General features: G+C 35.3%; 1 protein-coding gene across 1 annotated transcript in view; it reads left to right on the top strand.

The window, feature by feature from the left end:
* HEPACAM (hepatic and glial cell adhesion molecule) overlaps window positions 1-17,060 on the top strand; it is a 34,024-nt gene extending 16,964 nt beyond the window's left edge. The window contains exons 5-8 of the mRNA XM_053690909.1: window positions 8,545-8,638; window positions 12,973-13,046; window positions 15,027-15,097; window positions 16,203-17,060. Of these exons, the coding sequence (XP_053546884.1) occupies window positions 8,545-8,638; window positions 12,973-13,046; window positions 15,027-15,097; window positions 16,203-16,502 (539 nt within the window). The 3' untranslated portion in view covers window positions 16,503-17,060. The remainder of the gene's footprint in view (window positions 1-8,544; window positions 8,639-12,972; window positions 13,047-15,026; window positions 15,098-16,202) is intronic.
* The last annotated feature ends 2,828 nt before the right edge of the window (window positions 17,061-19,888 follow it).

The following is a 19,888-nucleotide window of genomic DNA, read 5'->3' as shown; positions in this document are numbered from 1 at the left end:
ATTACATGTTATGAGGAGTTTAATTTCTGAATTTCTGTGCTTTTAACTTAAGTTCTTGATTTAAAGGGACATTCCAGTCAAAATTTAAATGTACATAGATTAATGACATCTTTGAATAGAAAGATATTTGTAATATACATGTATTGGCAAAAATGCTTCTAGTAAGTGTTATCACTGTTTTAGTGCTAACATTTTTCTCTGCACGTGCATGTGAAGCATAGCTAGATATGGTCACTGCACCCACAGTTTAAATACTGCAGCTGCTCAGAGCACCAGTGGGGCTTGTATCATGTCAGCAATTAACAAATTGAGTCATTACCAGATGGTACAAGCACCTTAGACTCTCTGAGCAAGTGCTGTGTTTAAAATGCTGGTGCACGGTGCATACTTAAATACACTTTTGAAACAGCTATAGATTTTATTAGAAGCATTTTTGCTAATGCATGTATATTACAAAATTGCTTCTGTTTAATACCGAAATGCACCCATGTGGTTTTCAATTTTGACTGGAATATCCCTTTAAATATTGGAATGAATTTTTATTGTTTGCCATTGCATATATATATATTGCAGAGTCATCAATACACTTTGCAATCTCCCTATAGTTTATGGTTTTTTTTTTACCAAGATGATGAAACAAAACATGTAAATGAAATAGGAAGAAGTAAGCAGTTTATATGGTACCTAGCAGTCAGCTTAGGTCCAGTAAGAAAAATAAAAACCTAAAATAGGGGATATAGGAATTTAAAAATGAGCAGAGCTTAATTGGTACTTAAAGGGTTATTATAGTGTAAAAATGACTTGCTTTAATTAGTCAGAGAATATAATTATAGCACTAGCGTCTGCTTTGCTATTCACAATTAGGGGCAGGAATAGATGAGTTTCTGCACAAATCAAACAATCACTGTGCAGTATGTATGAGTGTCAGAGTTCTGAATTTTGCAGAATTGCACTCTAGCTTCACTGGGGACAGTGGGAAAAAAACTACAATTTTTAAATGGACATGAAAACCAAAATGTTTCTTTTCAGATAAAGAATAATGATTCAGATAAAGAATAACATTTTTAAAAAGTTTTTAATTTACTTCTATTATTAAATTTGCTTAATTCTCATAGTATTCTTTGTGGAAGAGATATCTAGATAGGTAGCGTGCAAATTTCTGGAACACTACATCACAATAGTGCTGCCATCTAGTGCTCTTGCTTATGTCCTGCACCCTTAACCTATAGACTGTGAGCTCTCTGGAGCAGGGCCCTCTTCCTCCTGTACTAGATTTGTTTAGTTTTGTTATGTTTTGTATTTTGTCACAAATCTTTGTTATTGTATACCCCTATCATTGTACCCAGCGCTATGGAATTTGGCGGTGCTTTACAAATAAATGATAATAATAATAATATAACATTGTTATAAAACTGCTGCCATCTATTGCTCTTGCTAATGTATAACATTGTTATAAAACTGCTGCCATCTAGTGCTCTTGCTAATGTATAACATTATTATAAAACTGCTGCCATTTAGTGCTCTTGCTAATGTATAACATTATTATAAAACTACTGCCATCTAGTGCTCTTGCTAATGTATAACATTGTTATAAAACTGCTGCCATCTAGTGCTCTTGCTAATGTATAACATTATTATAAAACTGCTGCCATTTAGTGCTCTTGCTAATGTATAACATTGTTATAAAACTGCTGCCATCTAGTGTTCTTCCTAATGTATAACATTGTTATAAAACTGCTGCCATCTAGTGCTCTTGCTAATGTATAACATTATTATAAAACTGCTGCCATCTAGTGCTCTTGCTAATGTATAACATTATTATAAAACTGCTGCCATCTAGTGTTCTTCCTAATGTATAACATTGTTATAAAACTGCTGCCATCTAGTGCTCTTGCTAATGTATAACATTGTTATAAAACTGCTGCCATCTAGTGCTCTTGCTAATGTATAACATTGTTATAAAAACTGCTGCCATCTAGTGCTCTTGCTAATGTATAACAGTATTATAAAACTACTGCCATCTAGTGCTCTTGCTAATGCATAACATTGTTATAAAACTGCTGCCATCTAGTGCTCTTGCTAATGTATAACATTATTATAAAACTGCTGCCATCTAGCGCTCTTGCTAATGTATAACATTATTATAAAACGGCTGCCATCTAGTGCTGTTGCTAATGTATAACATTGTTATAAAACTGCTGCCATCTAGTGCTCTTGCTAATGTATAATATTATTATAAAACTGCTGCCATTTAGTGCTCTTGCTAATGTATAACATTGTTATAAACTGCTGCCATCTAGTGCTCTTGCTAATGTATAACACTATTACAAAAATGCTGCCATCTAGTACTCTTGCTAATGTATAACATTGTTGCAAAACTGCTGCCATCTAGTGCTCCTGCTAATTTATAACATTGTTATAAAACTACTGCCATCTAGTGCTCTTGCTAATGTATAACATTGTTATAAAACTGCTGCCATCTAGTGCTCTTGCTAATGTATAACATTGTTATAAAACTGCTGACATCTAGAGTTCTTGCTAATGTATAACATTGTTATAAAACTGCTGACATCTAGTGCTCTTGCTAATGTATAACATTATTATAAAACTGCTGCCATCTAGTGCTCTTGCTAATGTATAACATTGTTATAAAACTGCTGCCATCTAGTGCTCTTGCTAATGTATAACATTGTTATAAAACTGCTGCCATCTAGTGTTCTTGCTAATGTATAACATTATTATAAAACTGCTGCCATCTAGTGCTCTTGCTAATGTATAACATTATTATAAAACTGCTGCCATCTAGTGCTCTTGTTAATGTATAACATTATTATAAAACTGCTGCCATCTAGTGCTCTTGCTAATGTATAACATTGTTATAAAACTGCTACCATCTAGTGCTCTTGCTAATGTATAACATTATTATAAAACTGCTGCCATCTAGTGCTCTTGCTAATGTATAACATTGTTATAAAACTGCTGCCATCTAGTGCTCTTGTTAATGTATAACATTATTATAAAACTGCTGCCATCTAGTGCTCTTGCTAATGTATAACATTGTTATAAAACTGCTGCCATCTAGTGCTCTTGCTAACGTATAACATTGTTATAAAACTGCTGTCATCTAGTGCTCTTGCTAATGTATAACATTGTTATAAAACTGCTGCCATCTAGTGCTCTTGTTAATGTATAACATTATTATAAAACTGCTGCCATCTAGTGCTCTTGCTAATGTATAACATTATTATAAAACTGCTGCCATCTAGTGCTCTTGCTAATGTATAACATTATTATAAAACTGCTGCCATCTAGTGCTCTTGCTAACGTATAACATTGTTACAATACTGCTGCCATCTAGTGCTCTTGCTAATGTATAACATTGTTATAAAACTGCTACCATCTAGTGCTCTTGCTAATGTATAACATTGTTGCAAAAGGGCTGCCATATAGTGCTGCAGACACGTGCACACTCCTGAGCGTATTTTCCTTCAACAAAGTATAACAAGAAAACACAGAAAATTAGATAATAGATAACTAGATAACAGAAGTAAATTGGAAAGTTGTTTAAAATTGCATGCTCTGTCTGAATCAGGGTTTTTATTTCAATTTAATGTAAATTACAGATAAAGCAGACAAAAACTAATAATAAAAATGTGTTGTGCAAGGCTTTTACCATGTACAATTAAATGTTGTGGGGTATTATATATTGTGCTTGATGTCCCTTTAAGGAAATTGCAAAGACAATGTCACCTCTAAGTGTAAGAGTCAATTAAGTGTTATGTTTTTCAGATAAATTAGTTCTTTATGTTATTCAGCTGGAGACATTAATTACTAAGGGAAGATTTGGCACCAAAAGCAGTAAATATAATAACAGTTTTCTTTTTATTGCAAGTGTGTATGTCAATAAAGGGCAGGTCAAGATCTATGTTACTAAAATTCTTTTAAATCTTGTGTAATTAAAGGAGCACTTAAAGGGACAGTAAACACCCAAATTTTTGTTGTTTAAAAAGTTAGATAATCCCTTTATTACCCATTCCCCAATTTTGCATAACCAACACAGTTATAATAATATACTTTTTACTTCTGTGATTACCTTGTATCTATGCCTCTGCAAACTGCCCCCTTATTTCAGTTCTTTTGACAGACATGCATTTTTAGCCAATCAGTGCTTGCTCTTAGGAGCTTCACGTGCCGGAGCTCAATGTTATCTATATGAAACACTTGAACTAACGCCCTCTAGTGGTGAAAAACTGACAAAATGCTTTCCGATTAGAGGCAATCTTCAAGGTCTAAGAAATTAGCACATGAACCTCCTAGATTTAGCTTTCAACTAAGAATACCAAGGGAACAAAGCAAAATTGGTAATAAAAGTAAATTGGAAAGTTGTTTAAAATGACATGCCCTATTTAAATCATGAAAGATTTTTTTTTACTTTACTGTCCCTTTAATACAGTAGAACTGAATAACTGACACATACACAATAAAAAGACAATGCAATAGAACTTACTTTGAAATATTAAATGTCAAAGTTAATCCAATGTTCCCTCCCCCAGTATCATGTGACAGCTGTGAAATAAAAATAAAACCTACGATAGCTACAATGTAACTATTAGTTATATTGTAGCTAGCTTAGGGTTTATTTTACAGGTAAGTATGTATTTAGTTTTAAATAGGAATTAGTTAGGTAATAATAGTAAGTTTTATTTAGATTTATTTTAATTATATTAAAGTTAGGGGTGTTAGGGTTAGACTTAGGGTTAGTGGTTAATATATTTATTTAGTAACAGAAAAAAAGAAAAAAAAGCCAGTAACCCTTTAGGAAAAAATGTGCTGGTAACCAAAGGCGGTCTAAAAACAAAAAAAATCTTTATTAATAATCCAATAAAAACGGCAAAGACTCCTAGGGGTAAATATGGTGAGAAAAGTTTAAACTTAGGGTTAGGGGTTAATATATTTATTTAGTGTTAGTGATGTGGGAGGCCAGAGGTTTAGGGGTTAATAACTTTAGTATAGTGGTGGCAGCGACGTTGGAGGCAGCAGATTAGGGGTTAATAACTGTAATGTAGGTAGCGGCGATGTTAGGGGCGGCAGATTAGGGGTATTTAGACATGGGGTTTATGTTAGGGTGTTAGGTTTAAACATAAATTTTCTTTCCCCATAGGAATCAATGGAGCTGCGTTATGGAGCTTTATGCTCCTTTATTGTAGATGTTAGGCTTTTTTTTAGCCGGCTCATAGACATCAATGGGGAAAGCACGAGCAAGTAAAACCAGCTCAAAGCAGCGCTGGTATTTGTGTGCAGTATGGAGCTCAACGCAACCATATTGTCCGCTAACGCAGGTTTTTGGAAAACCTGTAATAGCAGCGCTATTAAAGGTGAGCGGTGGAAATAATTTGCAAGTTATTATCGAGCCACTCATAACGCAAAACTTGTAATCTGGCCGATTATATGCTCTGCAACAAACAATACCAAGGGAAGTAAGTAAATTTAATGATATAAGTAACTTGGATATTTTTTCAAAATTGTAAGCTGTGTCTGAATTATGAAAGAAATTTACATTTTACATTTTACACATTGATTGCTTGTTACAGGGCAGAACTGATACCAGTTCCTATTTAGATAGATAGATAGATAGATAGATAAAAAGAGGACTGGAATACAGCGCTAAGTAGTAGTATACCTCTTAGAGAACAATATAAGACCCAAGAATCCTGAGAAGCTGCCCAATGAACCAAACAGTGAACAAATAGGGGTCCCCGCCCCTGTAAGTCCACTGTCACAGCAAAAACAAAATGGATACAAAGGGAGGTAATAGACACAGGACAGGATTGATTCAAAGTCTAAAATTGAGGGATAGTAAATACATATAAATATATGTGCAAATACCAAACTCAGAATCTAACACTTATGTGAACACGTGAAATGTAGTGCAATACTAGTCACATAAAAATGAATAAATAAAACACTTCTATATTTCTATCTTAAAGAAAAACTATAGAGTGGCAAAAATAAAGTCAATAAAATAACATAAAATAACGTACAATAAAGTCAAGAGGGAATTTTAATAAAAAAATCCCTTTTAGTATAGTTCATCAACAGTCCAAGTACAATATCAGTTTTTAAAGGAGAAGTAAATGTATATGGGGACAAAAGATCCCCTTAAATCACCAAAATAGGAGACAAAGTGACCAATCTCAAGGTTCCCAGGTGAAGGAAAGAAACTTTGTTCCAATATCCAGACCAGTTGGAGTGCCCAAAACCAGTCGTAATAGGTGAAAATCCTACTTACGAAAAGAAACCTCAATCAAATGAGGTAAGTGCCGCATAAATAGTTAAGTTGTGAGCTCCCTAGCTGATTGGTGATCAGCTCTCTGAACGCTCCTTGGTATAAATCAACTCTCCACTCTCTCCCCACGTCTCTCAGCTCCAACGGATAAGTATGGGGAAAAAACAAAGCACACACAGGATAGTGCAGTACCGTTTGACAAAAAAAGCACAATTTTATTGTTAAAAGCACATTAGTAAAACTCGCTTACACTTTTAAACCTCAATTAACATATGAGGTATAAATAACACATCTTGTAAAAGCAGTCAAACAGTTCATAAATTGTTACGAAGGATTCATCCAAATGTTAAAAACAGCCTGATGTGTGGATGTATATGAGGGATCAATGATAGCCCAGGTGGTGTATAAAACCTCACCGGATTACTCCTAACGCGTTTTACATCTTATTTTAGCCGTCTTCATCAGAGGATTAGTATGATACTAATTGTGCTTTTTTTGGTATTGCACTATCCTGTGTGTGCTTTGTTTTTTCCCCCATACCTATACGTTGGAGCTGAGAGACGTGGGGAGAGAGTGGAGAGTTGATTTATACCAAGGAGCATTCAAAGAGCGGATCACCATCCATCTGGGGAGCTCACAACTTAACTATTTATGCGGCACTTACCTCATTTGATTGAGGTTTCTTTTCGTAAGTAGGAATTTCACCTATTATCACTGGTTTTGGGCACTCCAACTGCTCTGGATATTGGAACAAAGTTTCTTTCCTTCACCTGGGAACCTTGATATTGGTCACTTTGTGTCCAATTTGGTGATTTAAAGGACCAGTCAACACATTAGATTTGCATAAACAACAAATGCAATATAACAAGACAATGCAATAGCACTTAGTTTGAACTTCAAATGAGTAGTAGTTTTTGTTATAACAAATTTCAAAGTTATGTATATTTCCACTCCCCTTGTACCATGTGATAGCAATCAGCCAATCACAAATGCATGTACGTATAGTCTGTGAATTCTTGCACATGCTCAGTAGGAGCTGGTGACTCAAAAATTGTAAATATAAAAGACTGTGCACATTTTTTTTAATGGAAGTAAATTGGAAAGTTGTTTAAAATGACATGCTGTATCTGAATCATGAAAATGTAATTTAACCTGAGTGTCCCTTTAAGGGGATCTTTTGTCACCATATACATTTACTTCTCCTTTAAAAACTGATATTGTACTTGGACTGTTGATGAACTATACTAAAAGGGTTTTTTTTTATTAAAATTCCCTCTTGACTTTATTGTACGTTATTTTATGTTATTTTATTGACTTTATTTTTGTCACTCTATAGTTTTTCTTTAAGATAGAAATATAGAAGTGTTTTATTTATTCATTTTTAAGTGACTAGTATTGCACTACATTTCACGTGTTCACATAAGTGTTAGATTCTGAGTTTGGTATTTGCACATATATTTATATGTATTTACTATCCCTCAATTTTAGACTTTGAATGAATTCTGTCCTGCGCCTATTACCTCCCTTTGTATCTATATCTATCTATCTATCTATCTATCAATCTATCTATCTATCTATCTATCAATCTATCTATCTATCTATCTATCTATTTATATATATATACTGTATATATATATATATATATATATATATATATATATATATATATATATATACACACCTGTATATACTGTATATATATATATATATATTGCTCATTACCTATGCTTTGGAGGGGTGCTGTTCAGATTCAAATGTGGGGGCCCTGCCACAGAGTTTGCCCTGGGACCTTGAATGTGTTCCCAATGATTGATTTACCTGCTATAGTGTATTAAATTGTTAACTAATAGCTAGTTTACCTTTTGTCATTTATAATAGCTGGGTTTATGTTAAATCCACCACCTGTACTAAATATACAAATACTGCAATGGTCATTATAGAGAAGTAAAGAAAAGGCAACAACAGAATTCAACCTCCAAGTAGGGGTGGGTGGGGCTTAGAGAGAGATAGCCCAGCCCATTTAAAAGGGTAATCCTGCAGCAGCTTTAAATACAAGGAACTTATCAGCTAATTGTTTAAGTACATTGTCCCTTTAACCATTTTTTAAGTTAAAATATAAATGTATTATGTGTGATTGTTGCTATTACCATATGCTTGATAGAACATTTTTTAGTACAATGTCACTTTAATGTTTTTTTACTATTTATATTTTTTGTGTGCCTAACAGATTTAACAGTAACATTTTTTTCCTCTTGCAGAAAGAAGTTCCCTTTATATAATCCTTTCTACAGGAGGAATATTTCTTCTGGTTACCTTGGTAACAGTGTGCGCTTGCTGGAAACCATCCAGGAAGTATGATAAATACATTAATATAAATTTAAAGAATGGCTGAATGTCTGCTGAATATTATAACAGCCTAGACAGGACTTTTCTTTAGCTATAACTCTTTACAAAACACCAGCCTACAAAATAAAAGTAGGTTTGTCATTTTGTTAGCAAAATGTGCATTTGTTTGCAGTGCACACCTCATGAAAGTTTTGTTAGTACAATTAAAAATGTTTTGTAAATCAAGAACAGTTCAGGTATACACCTATTGAAAAGCCTAGTGAAATCCATGTTCCTGGTCTTTTCATTTTGCTCTGTCTAATTAAGACAGATGTACAGTAGATGAGCTTGTGCTCTGATTTATCCAGTCACTGTGTAGAATGTTAGAGACCCAGGCACACTTCCCCATCCTTAAAGGAACATGGGGCGCGATCCAATATGCAGCGTAGTTTGCAGGCGCAAGCGAGGGAACCCCCGCCGCCCGCAGTTTCAGCTCGCAACTCGAGCTATCCTATATACGGCGCCGTCAGATGCTAAAGTGCCGTAAGTCGGATAAACCAGCGATGTCCAGAAATCTGAGTAAGTACAAATTTCTGGAGTCGCCAGTGACTTACGGCACTTTAGAAACTGCCGGCGCCTACAAAACCTGACTAAGTTATAAAATCACCCGCACTGTCTAACACGCCTCCCAAACTTAGCCCGACACGTCTAACCCTCTATCCGCTATCCCCCCTCACTCTCCTAATAATAAAAAATGTACTAACCCCTAAACCGCCGCTCCCGGACCCGCCGCCACCTAATAAAGTTATTAACCCCTAAACCGCCGCTCCCGGACCCCACCGCCAGCTATATTAAATCTATAACCCCCTAATGTGAGCCCCTACCCCGTCGCCATCTACCTTACCTACCCCCTAAAGTGAGCCCCTACCCCGCCGCCATCTATTTTAAAATTATTAACCCCTAATTTAATCCCCCTACCCCGCCGCCACCTATATTAAATTATTTACCCCCTAATCTAATCCCCCTACCCCGCCGCCACCTATATTAAATTAATTAACCCCTAATCTAATCCCCCTACCCCGCCGCCACCTATATTAAATTAATTAACCCCTAATCTAATCCCCCTACCCCGTCGCCAGCTATATTAAATTATTTAACCCCTAAAATACTAAACTATCCCTACCACTAAACCTAAGTCTAACCCTACAAATAGCCCTGAAAAGGGCTTTTTGCGTGGCATTACCCCAAAGTAAACTGCTCTATTGCCAGCCCTTAAAAGGGCTTTTTGCGGGGCTTTGTCACAAAGTAAACAGCTCTTTTGCATCTAATCTAAATCCCCCTACACCGCCGCAACCTATAATAAATGTATTAACCCCTAATCTAATCCCCCTACACCGCCGCCACCTATATTAAAGACATTAACCTCTAATCTAATCCCCCTACACCGCCGCCAGCTATATTAACTATATTAACCCTAATTATATTAGGGTTAATATAGTTAATATTGTTATTATATTATATATATATATTAAGTATAATAACCCTATCTAACTCTAACATCCCTAACTAAACTCTTATTAAAATAAATCTAATATTAATATTATTAATTAAAATATTCCTATTTAAATCTAAATACTTACCTATAAAATAAACCCTAAGATAGCTACAATGTAATTAATAATTACATTGTAGCTATTTTAGGGTTTATATTTATTTTACAGGTAACTTGGTATTTATTTTAACTAGGTACAATAGCTATTAAATAGTTAATAACTATTTAATAGCTACCTAGTTAAAATAATTACCAATTTACCTGTAAAATAAATCCTAACCTAAGTTACAAATACACCTACACTATCAATAAATTAAATAAACTACAAATATCTAAACTAAAATACAATTAAATAATCTAAACTAAATTACACAAAAAACAAACACTAAATTACAAAAAATAAAAAAAAATTACAAGATTTTTAAGCTAATTACACCTATTCTAAGCCCCCTAATAAAATAATAAAGCCCCCCAAAATAAAAAAAATTCCCTGCCCTATTCAAAATTTAAAAAGTTAGCTCTTTTACCTTACCAGCCCTTAAAAGGGCCTTTTGCAGGGCATGCCCCAAAGAAAACTGCTCTTTTGCCTGAAAAAACCCCACAATACCACCCCCCAACATTACAACCCACCACCCACATACCCCTACTCTAACCCAAACCCCCCTTAAATAAACCTAACACTACCCCCCTGAAGATCTCCCTACCTTGTATTCACCCCGCCGGGCAGAACTCTTCATCCGATCCGGGCGATGTCTTCAAGCAAGCTGCAGTGAAGTCTTCTTCCATCCGGCGATGTCTTCAAGCAAGCGGCAGAGAGTCTTCTTCCATCCGGTGATGTCTTCAAGCAAAGCGGCATCTTCAATCTTCTTTCTTCGCTCCTCCGCCGCGGAGCATCCATCCGGCACGACGACTTCCTGACGAATGAGGTTCCTTTAAATGACGTCATCCAAGATGGCGTCCGTCAAATTCCGATTGGCTGATAGGATTCTATCAGCCAATCGGAATTAAGGTAGAAAAATCTGATTGGTTGATTGAATCAGCCAATCAGATTCAAGTTCAATCCGATTGGCTGACCTCTTAGCCAATAGCCGTACGGTAAATCTGGCTTGGCGCCCATGGGAGACAGAATTACCACACGGTTATTGGCTAAGAGGTCTGCCGTGGGCTGCCGTGGCAGCTAAGAACGGCGATCGATTGAAACAAATAAAGGAGCTTTCTACATGAAGTAACTTATACTTCATGAATGAAAGCCCTCTTTATTTGTTTCAATAGTCAATCCTAGCGTTTGTAAAATGCTAGGATTGACTTTCACTTTAATGAATCTAGATATATTGTCTGCCAGTCATTGAATAATGTAATTTATTACAATAGTTTATACTTCATGTGTCTAAGACCAGAAAAAATCAACTTGATTCTTTAAAGGAAACGTCTACATATAATCAAAAATAAAAACATAAAACACTCTGAGGTTATAATATAAAATGAGCAGAAAAAAACTTTGGAAAATACTGTCATGATTTATTTTGCCCCCTTTTCAAGTTATTGAATTTCCTATCCTGGGAATTGAAAGTGCAGACACCAGACTTTACAAGTTTTACCCTTTTACATATATGTCCCTAACTAGCCTTAGCAGGAAGTCATATAAGGAACTGCAAAACAATCTTAATACTCTGCCTAGCACTGTCTGCTTTATTAGCAAATATATATATATTTTTTCTGCTTCAAACAAGACAAGTGGTGGAGGAGTTTGGCTGTTGAAAACCAGTTGCAGCAAAGTGTTAACCTGTTCTGAAAGCTTTCACACATAGAACCAGATGATCTAAACTTCAAGGGTTCAGACATGGTTTTCTCACTGATTCTTGCAGGGGCTGCCCTGGTGGAATTATTGTAAAATGTGTCAGTCCCTGTGAGTGATGAGATGTCTCCTATTGAAAGTAATGGCGCTTGCTATAAAGGGACACATTTCTCTATAGAGTGAAGTTAGCAGTGAGCAGGGGGCGGGGGGGGGGCACTTTATAAAGTAAATCCTGCAGCCAATATAAATCACATTACATTACTTTTTGCTTATAGCATCTTATATTCTATATTTTCGTATGCATGTGTTTGTCTATTAGGGTTATAAGTATTCTGAGTATTTTGTGAAAAGCTCACTAAATTTTCATTTGCGAGAAAAAACTGTGAGATCTGTAGTTTAAAAATCTTTACAGAATTATGTTTGGGTTGGAGACAATTTCATAAATTCCCATGTTTAGCCCATTTTACTAAACCACAACAATTACGCTTTGTATTTTGTACTTATAAGTACGAATTTCTAAGTGATTTTTGCACATCCAGTATAGTTAAATTACGATTTACACTGTGCATAGTTAATATGATTTATTCCTGTGTAAATTACATACAAATTTGACTTTTTTTTAATACTTTAACAATACCATTTTCACTGCTTATTTTTGTGTGAATGGTTCAATTATTTATTTTGTATAATGTTTAAAATATGAATTCTATTGTGCACATAACATATGAAAATGCAGTATACGCCCCATAGCCAGACACCATTTTCAGGGTAAAAAGTGGCGTTATATCATTCCACCAGGGAAATAGAAGTACTGTTGCGCATTCTTTAATAATCTCGCCAGCCCAGAGACCTTTAGATCATTATAACAGAAAAGTCTTGTAATTACTAGGTGTTTTATGTCTCTTTAAATTACATATATATATTTTTTCTTCAAAAGATTACAAAGTAGCCAAAAGTTAACATTATCACAGTGCTTCCTCAACTTGACAGTTTCAAACAATTTGTATATTTTAGAGAAAAGCATACGTTGGAGAAAAATGGCTCATCTGAATACGGAGATCAAGCCGACGATCCTCTCAAAAATGAAGGTATCATAATTCACAATTAATAACGGACAGAATTTAGATCTTTTATGTGAAAAAGTAATAAAGAGATTCAGTGTAAATACAGAGCCACCTTTTGTTGTGTCTAAAAATGGGCATTTTAAGCAAACGCTTTTTGTTTTATGCTTGAGGCTTGTCACTATCCACCAATGAGACAATAGGAGCTCTGATTTTCAGTCAGTCAGTAACAGTAAAAGTATTCCTGTTAGCTGCAAAATACACCCTGCACTACAATGTGTTTAACCCCTGCAACAGGGTTAAACACATGGTAGAAATACTGATCGGGCCCTGCAGAGCACTGTTGATCCTGAGGGAAAACTGCAGCTGCTCCAATCAGCTGTGCTAGTTAACTAACGCTGCTGTTTGGATCAGTGGCAGTTTCCTATCTGGACCAGCAGTGCTTTTGCAGGTCCCGGGCAGTAATTCTACCATGTGTTTAACCCCTTTGCGTGGGTTAAACACAGAGTAATCTAGGGTGGTTAGTCTTAAAATGACATGCTCTAGTGTTTCTCAACCGCGGTCCTCAAGTAACCCCAACAGGTCAGGTTTTCAATATATCTGAACTAGAGCACAGGTGAAATAATCAGCTGATGGGTGAGAGTAGGTTAGTAACCATGGTTACTGATCAGCTGATTATTTCACCTGTGATCAGATATCATGGAAATCTGACCTGTTAGGGGAACTGGAAGAATGGTCTAACAGATATGTAACATTTCATGATATTAAGTGTTAATTCATATGCATTATATACATTTTAGAGTTTTCTCTCCTGCTAATAGCAGATCCCAGGCAAATTAGCAAATTCAACCCACTTATCCCCACATAAAGTTTCTATCTACTGCCCTTGTCATCTTCTCACATTAAAGATGAGTGAAATTCAAAATTAGACTCTCATGGTTAAGATAGAACATGTCATTTTAAGAGACTTTTATGTTACTTCCCTTATAAAATGTACATTATGCTCATGGGGATTGGTGGATACACAAATATGCCTCTTGTGATTGGCTTACCAGATGTGTTCAGCTAGCTTCTAGTAGTGTGTTGTTTCTCTGGAGCTTACTTTAACTATGTGTTTAATTATTTTACAGATATTTTAAAGTCAAATGACATAAAAAGGAAGCAACATAAATAATACAAATGTATTGCAGTTTTGTTTCCTATGCACAATCCCTGTGTAAAACATATTTCCATTCAGCCACTAGATGGAGCTGTAGTATAACAGTTACATTCACAATTACCCTAAAAATTCATATTGTTGTTTTTGATGTTAACCTGTTATCAGCACTACTTAAAGGGATATAGTAGTGCAAAAGTAAACTGCCCTAATTACTGTTGAATTAAAGTCCCTTGTTAACTGTGTGTTTATCCACACAAAGTGGTTAAACACATGGCTAAAGTCCCAATCAGGAGTAGAAACATGTTGCAGCAGGATACCTCCGGGAGCCAATTGCAGCTTCCAAGCATAACATAGCCGGTCAGCCAATCAGTAGTTATACATAACCACCAATCACAGGCGGTTTACAGAGACATAGTAATCAAATATGTTCTCTGTACTATCTAATGAGCCTGAGCATTCAGTTGCACATAATCGTGCACTTCCTAATAGCTTCAGCTTAAATTTAAACAGCTTTTACTCAATCATTTTTTTTACTAAAAATATTATTAATATGTTTAACTGATGCTCTTTCATATAAATAATAGAAGAATATTGGGTAATATATCCCTTTAATGCTTGGGAGTTGCAACACTGGTGAGAGTTTATCTATCTGTATAACCCCTTTTGTGCTGGTAAATTATTTAGCTATTTATGGTAAGTAATAAAAATATAACACGTTGTAACGAATTACAGAATGTAATGTTTACATAAGAATGTCCCTTTAAACAAATTATTTCTTTGCAGTTCTTTATACTATGGGAAACAGCCATGATCAGATATACCAATAATTGTTTATTTTTTTTGTGCAGTTGAAATAATCACAAGGACTAGCGAGCATGAATGTAAAAATCCTGTCACCTTGTATTTATTAAAGGATAAGGTGAGACATTATTGTTTCTTCTGCTGTCACACAAAAGGAACAAATAGATTTGTATTTAAGATTTTCATCAAAATGCTGGAAACAATCTCATCAGATAGATTCACTTAAAGGGACACTAAACCCAAATGTTTTATTTCATGATTCAGATAGAGTAGCAATTTTAAGCAACTTTCTAATTTACTCCTATTATCATTTTTTTTTCGTTCTCTTGCTGTCTTTATTTAAAAAGCAGGAATGTAAGCTTAGAAGTCGGCCTATTTTAGGTTCAGCACCCTGGATAGCGCTTGCTGATTGGTGGCTACATTTAGCCACTAATAAGCAAGCATAACACAGGTTCTGAACCAAAAATAGGGCGGCTCCTAAGCTTACATTCCTGCTTTTTAAACAAAGATAGCAAGAGAACGAAGAAAATCTTAAAATAGGAGTAAATTAGAAAGTTGCTTAAAATTGCTGATCTATCTGAATCATAAAAGAAAACAAATGTGAGTTTAGTGTCTCTTTAAGAAGAATTTAATATTTGTAATAGTTTTTCTATCCACCCAAATATATTTATTTTAACTCACATATTTAATACCTGTTGTACAAATGGCAGTAAATTTCAATAATAACGTTTTTCTATGTGTACTGTTTCCAGAACATGTAATTTTAACACTACTGACTCTGCAAGTCTGTGTGTTCAACCCCTGTGCGGTTAAACACATAGTTAAAGTACTGCTTAGAAGCTGCTGAAAACTGCTGGTCCCAAGTGGACCCATCCAGTGAGCCAATCAAAAGCAGCAGTTGCATGACCCAGTTGTGCAATTGCTGCTGCTAATGGACTCTCAGGCTGTGTCCGCTTGGAAACAGCAGTTCTCTGCAGCTCCCAATTGGTACTTAAACACATAGTTATAGCCAATTGCTGGACTTTCTTATGAAGTGATGGATCTATTTAAAGAAAACAAACATATCACTTTTGTAGTAATTAAAAAGAAGAAGAAATCACTGAAATTGATAAATAAATATTGTATATAGCACTTAAGTCTAAGAAAAGTCAGTGAAATTATACAAACAATAAATTCTTGGTCATTTAAGCACAAAAGTAACTGAGTGTTAATTTATTTCTAAGGATTCTCCTGAAGCAGAAGAGGACTCCCCAACTGAATCCAGAACATCTGATCGGGGTTCACCGAGTTTTTCAGGTTCTTGTGCTCCATCAGGCATATCTCCCGGTCCCCTCGTTCAGCCAACGCGTAGATACAGCCGGTCACCTGCAAGGTTACCCCCAACCAAAAGGGAGCAAGTATCTCCACCCAGGTCACCTGGGGTATCTTCTAAATCCCAAAATACCACTCGCTCTCTTCGTAAAGCAGGAGTAAATATGATTCAGAAGCAGGATGATGTTAATGCAGTGGACACCAACACCTAAAGCCTGTAATGAATTTAATGGTTGCCAGATGTCCTCCTCCACAAAATTACTGGACGTTCTCTAGGTGTCTGGGAACAATGGTGGTTGGAAGTCACATAATGCCCCCCAAAAGCTCCCACTCTTTATCCAACCATGTATATTTTGTCACAACTGAGCAGTCATTTTGTCCCTCAGCTGCCAGTTACATACAAATCAATAATTGTACCTGTTTAGTTGCCAGTAACACATGTAAACAGTAGTGCTTTGACCCTCTTGTCTGCCACTTACTTCTTTTTGCTCCATATTTGTACTGCATTGAGACATAGGGGGTCTTTTACATTTAGTTAAGACTCAGGAACTTCCCTAGTGATGTGATGGGTATTTTAGCTATAAGCCTATCACATGCGCATTATGACTTCTACCACATGGCACTGAAGTTTTACTACCAAGGTAGAGCTTGTAGGAAATATGTAAATTGTAAAGAACGCAATAAACAACAACAAAACAACTGCATGTACAGATAAAGCATTAAAATGTATTCAATTTGTATTTTTTTAATCTCACAAAACTTATAATTCATTAAAGGGACACTGAACCCAAATTTTTTCTTTTGTGATTCAGATAAAGCATGCAATTTTAAGCAACTTTCTAATTTACTCCAATTATCAATTTTTCTTCGTTCTCTTGCTTTCTTTATTTGAAAAAGAAGGCATCTAAGCTATTTTTTTAGTTCAGAACCATGGAAAGCACTTGTTTATTGGTGGGTGAATTTATCCACCAATCAGCAAGAACAACTAAGTGTGTTCACCAAAAATGGGCCGGCATCTATACTTACATTCTTGCATTTCAAATAAAGATACCAAGAGAATGAAGAGATTTTGATAATAGGAGTAAATTAGAAAGTTGCTTAAAATTGCATGCTCTATCTGAATCACAAAAGAATACATTTGGGTTCAGTGTCCCTTTAAGTCAATTCAGTTTTACTGAAATGTATTTTTTTTCAGTTTTGTAAAATATACCAAGAGAGTGCTATAAAGGGAATAAAGACTTTGATGTTCCTTTGGTTTTGTCTTTTCTTCATTTCTCTATTCAAAGGGTTACATTTACTATAAATAATTGCAATATGTATTATTCTTCATTTTAAAAGGATTTTGCCTTTTATTTCTTTTTTGTATTATTTCCTTTGTCCAGTGTTCATTACTTCTGAATCCTGACACCACCCTACAAGGGGGCTGGGGTCTCTAAAGGAAGGCTTATCTAGCTTGATGTCATAAATCTTCTAGAGTAATATGAGCTGATTTACTGTTCAGTGAATACTAGAGACAGGAAGTCAGGTTCTGCCAATGTTCAGAAGAGGCAGAATGTAACCTATGTTTTCAGCATGTCTGCTCCCCTATCTAGAGGCAGAAGTTACACTGAGAACACAGCTCCTTTTGCAATAAAACAAGCTAGTTGTTTGTTGTTTTTTTTTTTTACAACATTCTTTCTTTTTATGTTTACTTTGATTTAACACATACATTTTTTTTTCTTTTAATTAAAGAAGTACTGTTATACCCCTTTAAACCCCAATTGATGTAATAATTATTGGCACCTGAAATACCAGGCAATTCCCCTCTGACCAAAAGAAAGCGACAAACAGAACGACACTTTTGTTAATATATATTTTAAAATATTTAATTAATTGTTGCTCTTCTATCAACCTTAAACTCAGCTACTCCCCAAAGAAGAATGTTTTTGACACAAACATGAACTTAAAAGCAACTGCCTCCAAACAGAAATGTACAGCAAGGGCACAGAATTCCCTACTTACCAGATGTGTGATCTGGTTTTCATCTCAAGCACACAAAACCTCCATAATCTACATTTATAGGCCCTATGCAAAATAACAAGGGGGCCTTTGTGCAAAGGGGCTGAACGCCCCAGGGGGGAAACAACGATTAGTTGATTGCAGATGAGTCAGCTGTCAATTAATTGATGAAAATGGCGACCGGAGCTTCATCTCTTTTCCGTGTAGCGTATATAGTGAAATAGCTCTGAAGATAAGTATATCCTAAAGATTACATGAATGAAACTCTCATTTATTTTGTAACTTCTATCGTTTCACTTTAGGTAAACGATTTAACTTTACATTCATTTTAAGTATTCGTAGTGTTTTGAGAAAAACTCGCCACCTTTTAGTTGGCGAGAAAAAAACTGTGAGATCTGCAGTGCAAAAATCTTTACAGAATTGTGTTGGGATTAGAGAGACATTTTCATATACACCCATGTTCTGCACATTTTACGAAAAAACAACAATTACACTTTGCTTTTTTGTATTTATAAGTACAAATTTTGGTGTGGTTTTTGTACACCCAGTGTACTAAAATTACGATGTACGCTGTGCATATTTAATACAATTTAAATGTTTAAATTACATACAAATTTTACGTTTTTGTTAAAATACAATTTTTGGTGAAGAATTTTGTTATGATTTTTGATGCGCCTTAACAATACAATTTTTCCCTGCTTCTTTTTGTGTGAATGGTACAAATATTTGTTTTCTTTGATGTTTAAAATACAAATTTTATTGTGCACTTTTTATATGAAAATGCAGTATATGCCCCTTAGCGAGACACCCTGTTTTTAGGGTAAAAAATGGCTTTAGATTTTATTTATACATTTTTTTACCAGGAAGGATACATTGAGATTTTTCTTGTTTTCAAGTTTGTCCTGGGTCCACAAAACATTGCATTGATACAATAGGGTACAATAAAATACAAAAACAATAATAATACACAATAGATGCAAACATTTTATATAGAACAGGTAGGAAATATATAATCAACCATAACAGGGGCATTCTTTTTTGAGATATGTATAGAGGGATCTCTTAAAGGATATTAGGCTTGGGGAAGGTTTGAAAGTGTTTGGGAGGTTGTTCCATAATTGTGGTGCTCTGTAGGAAAAGGAGGATTGAGCTGCTTTCTTTTTGTATTGAGGCAAGCTAAATAATGTGCTGGTACTGGATCGGAGGTTATAGGAGGTGGGAACAGCTGGAGAGAGCATTTTGCTCTGGTAGGTGCTTCCCAGAAAAGCTCTTAAACACAAGGCAGGAAAGATGGAGGGTGCGTCTGGATTCTACTAGATCATTCTACTAGGGAAAAAGGACTTGTGAGAATCTATACTATAATCACGTTTGTAACGCGTCAATCGCTGTCGCCAGTTAAGCACGCATCCTCAAAGGAATGTTTGCTGCACAAGGCAGCCAAAAGAATGTTGGCTGCGCACAGCCAAAAGAATCCACCTGGATGTAGCGTAGCTGCATCCAGGTGGATTCCGAAAATGGCAGGGTGGTGAAAGATTCTAACCAAACCCGAAGCCTTAATAAAACCAACAGCAAACAAATGCCCACACAAAATAATTAAAAA

Source organism: Bombina bombina, chromosome 8 (genome assembly GCF_027579735.1).
Source record: "Bombina bombina isolate aBomBom1 chromosome 8, aBomBom1.pri, whole genome shotgun sequence".
Taxonomy (NCBI): Eukaryota; Metazoa; Chordata; class Amphibia; order Anura; family Bombinatoridae; genus Bombina; species Bombina bombina.
The sequence above is the reverse complement of the archived record's forward strand: the minus strand, read 5'-3'. Positions and strand labels throughout refer to the sequence as shown.